General features: G+C 37.2%; 1 protein-coding gene across 1 annotated transcript in view; it reads left to right on the top strand.

Moving 5' to 3' along the window:
* The window catches only part of CDON (cell adhesion associated, oncogene regulated), a 62,030-nt gene that overhangs the window by 8,547 nt on the left and 45,806 nt on the right, over positions 1-7,677 (top strand). Inside the window, exons 7-8 of the mRNA XM_008583723.1 lie at positions 3,716-3,936; positions 4,060-4,198. Coding sequence (XP_008581945.1) covers positions 3,716-3,936; positions 4,060-4,198 — 360 coding nt within the window. The remainder of the gene's footprint in view (positions 1-3,715; positions 3,937-4,059; positions 4,199-7,677) is intronic.

Raw genomic sequence — 7,677 nt, 5'->3', positions numbered from 1 at the left:
GGTGTTGCCCCCGCTCCCCGCTCAGCCAGTGAGCAGCCGGTCTGTATGTGGGATCCGAACCCTCGGCGGGAGCGCCACCGCGCTTCCCAAGCGGCGCACTGTAGCAGTGCGCCACCGGGCCGGCCCCTAGTTGTAACAATTTGACCACCCTGTTGATGTTGTTTCTAATGCTTTGCTATTACAAATAGTTCTATAACAAATGCCCTTCTACAAAGATTATTTTGCGTGTGTGTGAGTATCTGTAAAAGAAATTTCCTAGAAGTGAACTTGCAGAAGAAAACCATGTATGTGTTGGGAATTTTGATAGATATTACTGAATTGCTGTCCATAGTTATCACTGGTTTACATTCCTACCAGCAATGTATAACTCTACGTGTTTCCTTGTCCCCTCACCAGTGTGGGGGACTGTCATTTCTTTTTTAACTTTGCCACTTTGATAGATTTTTTTAAAAAGCAACTTTTAATCTATATATGGATATTTTTTGAGTAAAGTTGGGCATTTTTTCAAATAACAGCCATTTGAATTTGCTTGTTCACTGTCTTTGGCCCATTTTAAAAATTAGGTCGTTGGTTTTTTTCATATTGATTTAAAGAGTTCTTTATATATAGGGAAATTAAATGATATGAGTTATAAGTATTTTAAATTTCAGAGAATCAGTATGATACAGACCACATTTTCTAGTCTTAGTGCAATTAATTTAGAAATTAATAATGAAAAAGATAATTTTTAAAAATTTTGCCATGTATTTGGAAATTTAAAATTATTCTTCTCCATACCTGGGTCAAAAAAGAAATTAAAATAGAAATTTAATATATTTTGAACTGAACGATAATGAAATGCGACAGATCAAGTTTTGTGGGAGATAGACAAAATGGAATATGGAAGGAAATTTATAGCCTTACGTGGTTATAAAAGAAAACTAGTAAGATTGACAATTAGTGAGTTAAGTGAAAAAACCAACAGAATAGATTCAAAGAAAGCAGAAGAATGGAGATAGTAAAGATAAGGGCAGAAATCAATTAAATAGAAAATAGATAAAATAGGATCGATAAAGATAGAAGTTGGTTCTTTGTGAAGTCTAATAAAATGGACAAATCTTTGGCAAAATCGATAAAGAGTAAAGAAAGCAGGTACAAGTGAACAATATTAGGGACAGAAAGGGGGCTATACGTACAAGACTTATAAAGATTAAAAATGAGATGACTGTAATGAATTTTGTGCTAATAATTTACAAATATAGATAGAAGTAGGCAAATTCTAAGGAAGAAATGTAACTTAGCAAGGCTGACTTAAAGGAAATAGAAGGCCCGAATAGTTTTATAACTATGAAAGAAATTGAATTAGGAGTTAAAAATCTTCCCACAAAGAAAACACCAGGCCACATGGTTTTATGCAGGGTCTACCAAACTTGCAAGTAACAGGTCATTCCAAAAATTACACAGACGCTTCCAGGGAAAAGGAAAAGATGGAAACTTTTTAGCCAGTATCATCTTGATTCCAAAATGACAAAAGGGTGGCACAAGAGAGGAAAATCAAAGGCCAGTCTATGAACATAGGTGTAAAAACTGTAAATAAAATATTAGCAATCCAGGAATGTATAAACAAGAAAATACATCTTGACCAAGCAATTATCCCAGGAATCCACCAGAAAATTTAAAGTGTCATTCACTCTATTTATTGAATAAAAGAGAAAAACAATATGATTATCTCACTAGAGGCAGAAAAACATTGGACATGATTCAGTATCCATCTTAGGCACTCTTAGAAAAACAGAAATAGAGGGAACTTTCTTAATTTGGTAAAGAGTGTATAATAAGAATGTCCAGGAAACATCACTTTTAATGGTGAAATGTAAGAAGCACTGCCTTTAAAATCTCTTCCAGTCATCATTATATAGTACTGGAGATCCTAAACAGCACAGAAAAATGCGAAAAGAAATAAGAAAGAACCCAAATTGTTATTAATTTACAACTAATATGATTGTCAACATACAATATCCCAAATAGTTTGCTGGCAATTATTATTGTTTTTATTACATATCTTAATATTAGAAATAATAAAAACATTTAGCAATGTGGCTGGATGAAGACCAATAGATAAGAATCAGTTGTCCTTCTATATACCAGCAACAAATAGAAAATATAATTTAAAAATCACCTTTTTATATTAGCAACATTGAAGCAGACCCAGTCATATAGAAAGATGTACCAGTGCATGGATACCAAAATCAAATATTATACAGTTGTGTGGTCTTTCCAAACATTTTCTGTAGATTCATACAATTCCAATTAAAATTCCATCAGAATATTTTGAGGACCTTGACAAACTGATTCTAAGATGTAAATGGATGATCAGAGGCCCAAGAATAGCTAAGACACCCTAGAAGAAAAAAAGAAAGAACATGGGAAACTTGCCTTACATGTGCCAAAAAATCTACAGTGATTAAGAAAGTGTTGTTTTGGTGCAGGAACAATCTTGGAACAAGATAGAGACTGCCAACAAGACATCTGCACATGAGCTGACTGAGCTGGCGCTGCAGGTCACCTGGGGGCAGACATCCATCACAAGTTTTGATGTGCGGTGATTGGGTTTCAAAATGGAGACCCAATGTGAAATTACATCTGTAACGTACATCATATACAACAATAAATTCCCAGTTAGATTAAAGACCTAAATATGAAAGACAAGAAGGAAAAATATTTGAAGAAAATATTGGAGCATATCTATATGGTCTATGGGTAAAACTTTTTAACAAGACATTTTAAAAGGCTAATTAATAAAAAAAAAAAGATACGACTACATTGAAATGAAAACATTCACATCATTAAAAGATATTGTTAAAAAATGAAAAGAGAAGCAATAAACCAGGAGAAGATACTGGTGATGTACATAACTAAACAAAAGAACACTATCTAGCATATAGAAAAAACTCTGAACCCTTACAGGAAAGATAAATCACCCAGGAGAATTGACAAAAGGCATTTCACAGAGGGAAAATATGAATGGCACATGAACATGTGAAAAGATGTTCAGCCTCATTAGTACTCAGGGTAATGCAGGTTATGACCAGTGAGATAGGATTTTATACTCACCAGGTGGGCACAAATTCAGAAATCTGATATCAAGTGTTCGTTGGTTTTGCCAGACGTGTGAAACAGGGCTTGAGAGAATGCAAAACATGCTGGGGAAAATGTCATCTGCGTTGCTCAATATTGCATTGTTGGCTCTCTTAAAAAAGACTTGGTGCCACTTTAATTTAGAAATAAAAATGTTGTTCATGTCTGTGGTGAGAAATATATGTATCAACTTTTATTTATAAGGAGTTTTTTCTCCCAGGCTTTTTATATGCAGATTTTTCTTGACCATTTTCTTAAAGGAATGTATCTAGTTTTATACTTCTTTCTTTATACCTTTTTCATGTTAACATCTTAGGTTTTGCCTTACATGTTTTGTATTTACAGCAGACAAATATGTATAGTGTACCTATTGAGATGCTCTCAATGGATTTCTTTACACACATTCCTTTCCTTCTGAAGGATAGGAAAGCTATGTAGGAAATGCCTAGGAGCCCACAACTGTGAAAAATTCTGCTAACAAGGAGGGAGGTATCTTTGGTCTAATTACTGCTATCCCATGTATGCAACAGGATGAAATTATTTTGCATTGTCGATACTATAACGTTCTTAATTTTTTGTATGTGAATTACTTTTTTAGTGGACAGTGGATTCAAGCCAGTTATAATTACAGCGCCAGTGAGTGCAAAGGTGGTGGATGGAGACTTTGTTACTTTGTCCTGCAATGCCACTGGAGTGCCAGTCCCTATCATTCGTTGGTATGACAGCCATGGACTGATAACCAGCCATCCGTCCCAAGTCCTTAGATCGAAATCCCGGAAATCACACTTATTAAGATCTGGGGGCTTTGACCCAGAGCCTGTCTATTTCATCATCATTCGTTGGTATGACAGCCATGGACTGATAACCAGCCATCCGTCCCAAGTCCTTAGATCCAAATCCCGGAAATCACACTTATTAAGATCTGGGGGCTTTGACCCAGAGCCTGTCTATTTCATCATGTCCCGAGCTGGCTCAAGCTCCCTCTCTATTCAGGCTGTGACTCAGGAACATGCTGGGAAATACCTCTGTGAAGCTACAAATGAACACGGCATCACACAGGCAGAAGCTTTCCTCACAGTTGGTGAGTTGCCATTGGTGTTTTTTTCTCAGCTGAATAATTTCCTTTTATAGTAGGGTGATAAAATGATTTGAAATATTTATTTACATGAATCCAGCCATCTCTAAATATCCATTTTTTCCCCATGATAGTGAAATGTAGAACTGTATTTTTGGGTATTTGGCCTTATGAGAATCAGATGAAACTTTGTCTCCATTTCTGATGTGTGTGTTAAGCTTGTAGTTGTCATGTAGATGCTCTCGTTTGGGAGCAAGCCCAAAATATAACCTGTCTTTGGGATTAATAATTTTGGATTTCTAAACTACTGAGAATGGCATTGCAGGTATTTTTTTAGGTGAGCTCTTGATAAATACAGTATTCAGAGTCTAAAGGGTTGGCCTTCACTGAGAATGCAGTGTCATGGTACTATCCAGTAATCTTGTGTGTACATAGTCCCCCTACCTTATCCAAAGTTATTGTTCTAATGGGATGTATAATACCAGTTTGTTATATTTTATTGATTTTTGGTGATGATGACTTAAAAACTGTATATGATTTTTGAAGACTGGTATATAGAATATCAATATCAATTAATGTAAACTCAAATTTGACTTAGTTCAAATTCAGACCTTACATCAGTGGGCATTTAGAGCAGCATTCCCCAACTACTAGGCAGTTGCGTAGAGATTGTTGTCGTGTTTGTCTCGTGAGAGGAAGAATCTCAAAGGCAGTACTGCCTTTAGTCTTGGGCAACTGAGGTCCCTGCTCTGGGCCTGTGCTTTAGAGGGCTTCATGTGGCCCTCTTCTGCCTGGGTTCCTCATTTCTCATGGGTCAGAGAGCCCATGGGGTCAAGGGGTAGTGCCTCCCTGGAGCCTGGAGCCATGGTTCCTCCTTCTAGACAACAGGTTTGGGGCTTTAGAATTCTCTGCTTTAATTAGTTCACAGTTTGGTTCCCTGGTCCACCCTCCACAGGGTGGACTGCACCACTAGTGTGTGGACACACTTAAGCCAGAGGAGTGGCCCCTGGGTGGTCTTTGGCAGAGGAGTGACAGTTGAAGTAGACAGAGTTTGGGTGTGTGCACTGCTATTTCCCTGTGCATGCAAACAAGGACCCTCTAGCCCTGGATGAAGCTGGAGGCTGGAAGAGAAGTGGGAAGGCTGGGGACTTCCATATATATTCCCTTGTGCTACTCCATGAACATAGAGGTGGGGATGACGTGGAGGTTACGCATGCAGGCTGTGTCTGAATCCGGACTCTGCTATGTAGGAACTTTGTTAAATACGGCAAGTTACTGAACTTCTCTGTGCTTGTTTCCTCACTGGGTAACAGGGATAGTGAAGGTGCCTTACCCTGAGGGCTGATGTGAGAATTCAAGGAGTTAATATATGTAAAGTGCTTAGAATGGTACCTGGCAATAGAAGGTCTTCCATCAATGCTAAGTATTAGGTTACGGTTATTACTACTTAATTATTATTAAATTATAATTATCTTACTGATTTTAATAACCTTAAGAATACTCAAAGAAGGCAGTTGAGTGTTGTATGAATTTAATGCATATACTATGAATATGTGCATGTGTGTGTGTGTTTATATATTACACCAGGCAAAAATAAGAGTGGCTCTGCTGCATGGCAGGTGTAATGTAGGAGCTGCTTGGATGGAATTTAGCTAAAGCGATTATTTTATGTAAATATAGAGTATAGGGAGACATAGACATCATAGTCATAGCTGATGGAACTAGATATTTTGCCTAACTTCCTCACTTTAAATACGAAAATCTGAAGCCCTTAGAAGTTATTACATAAGCTAACTTGTTTACATTAGAAGACCTTTAAGAATCCCCACTGCTCTAGGATTCTAGGTCTTGATAAATACCATCCTACCTAAGTGTTGCCTCTTTTACATGCTTTGTAATAATTATTAAGATCCAACTGAGTTGATTAAAACTCAACACAGTACATAACAACCCACTTCTGTGCATAGGATTCTGAGCCTTATTGAATTCTAGCATACTGACAGTCATTCACTTTATTGTGAAGGGAGAGTAAGCAAGGGAGAGATGACTCCCCCTCCCCCCCGCCCCATCCTTTTTTCTTTCCAGAGACCTTAGGGTTTTGGATGTACAAATATTTGTAGAGTGAGTTGTAACTCTTCAAAACTATAATGGGAGCTGGTCTGGGCTTGCTAAATAGTTTGGGGTGGGGGTTGCTGGTGTGAGTGGTCACCGTGGGAAGGAATGTCTGACAGATCTGGTTGTACTCCCTGCTTAATTAGTTTCGACTCAGAATCATTAAATTCATTTACATTTCCATAGTTTTATCAGTCTTTTTTTCTAATTCTAAAAACAGTCAACCTTAAAAAATGCTAAATGCCTAATCTACCCATTTCATAGAGTTGTTCTGAAGATAAATTGAGATAATACATGTGAAAACACTTTTGAAAATATTATAAGGACTATTAAATTGTATCTAGTGTCTTGTGAGTGCTCAAATTATATTATTTGGAACAGTAGAGGAAGGCTAATTGATTCCCCCTTTTAATAAAAGTTGTGGAAATGTCTCATTGCATCTTGAATAAGAAATAGAATTTTGATACAGTGCACAGGCTACAGTATAAAATTTTTCTCATGCCTCTGTATAGACTGAGGTATGCGGTGTTTAAACTCTTCCACAGCCAGATACCACTTCCCGGTGGTAAACCGCCCAGAGGATCCATGAAAATAGTGATGATAAAATGGTGCTTCTTCAGTACCCGAAGCCACAGCTAATTGCCTCCACTTGTAGAGTCCATTTCTCTGCATTAGCAGGCACCAGATCACACCCTGAACGTCCAGTCCACAGTCTGAGTCACTAAATAAACGTAGCTGTTCCAGGAGCAATATTTTGAAGTTGTCTCAGTGAACTTAATTCGTTTTCTTCTCCATTATTTTCTTATTAGCTTCTTGTTTTCTTTGATGAAGGATGCTTCTGGGACACCCTTTCTGTCTTTTAAACTAACAGAGAACTGACCTTACACTGTTAGTCCTGTTTTTGGTTGGTTCTCTACTAAAGTGCAGTAGTTCTAAAAACACACCCACCTTTTACCAGGAATCTGACTTCATTGTGGAAAAGAAACTATAACGTTGTTTCCTCTGTTCCCCTCCTCCATAAAAGAGTGAAAAATAGACTTTTTCATTGCCAGCATTTGCTGCACTTTAGAGAGACTGAGCTGTCAGTCCTGAGGCTTTATGGTACGGGCAGTATCTTTGTTTTCATAAATTGTTCTGGTTTCTTCACAGCAGCACCACTAACATTCTTCCAACAGCTGTTGTCACTTAGTCTCTCAGAAGCCTAATTCTTCATCTGTAAAGTGGTATTATTACCACCTACCTAAGAATGTTGTTATGAGAATTAAATGAGATCACGTTTATTAAATATCTAGCACAATGCTTGGCACATAATGTGTGTGCAGTAATTTTCCTTTTTTTTATATTCCTTTTTATTTTTTCATAGTACTTTTTTT

This window comes from Galeopterus variegatus, unplaced genomic scaffold (assembly GCF_000696425.1).
Source record: "Galeopterus variegatus unplaced genomic scaffold, G_variegatus-3.0.2 Scaffold3015, whole genome shotgun sequence".
NCBI lineage: Eukaryota > Metazoa > Chordata > Mammalia > Dermoptera > Cynocephalidae > Galeopterus > Galeopterus variegatus.
This window is presented reverse-complemented; position numbering and strand designations above follow the sequence as displayed.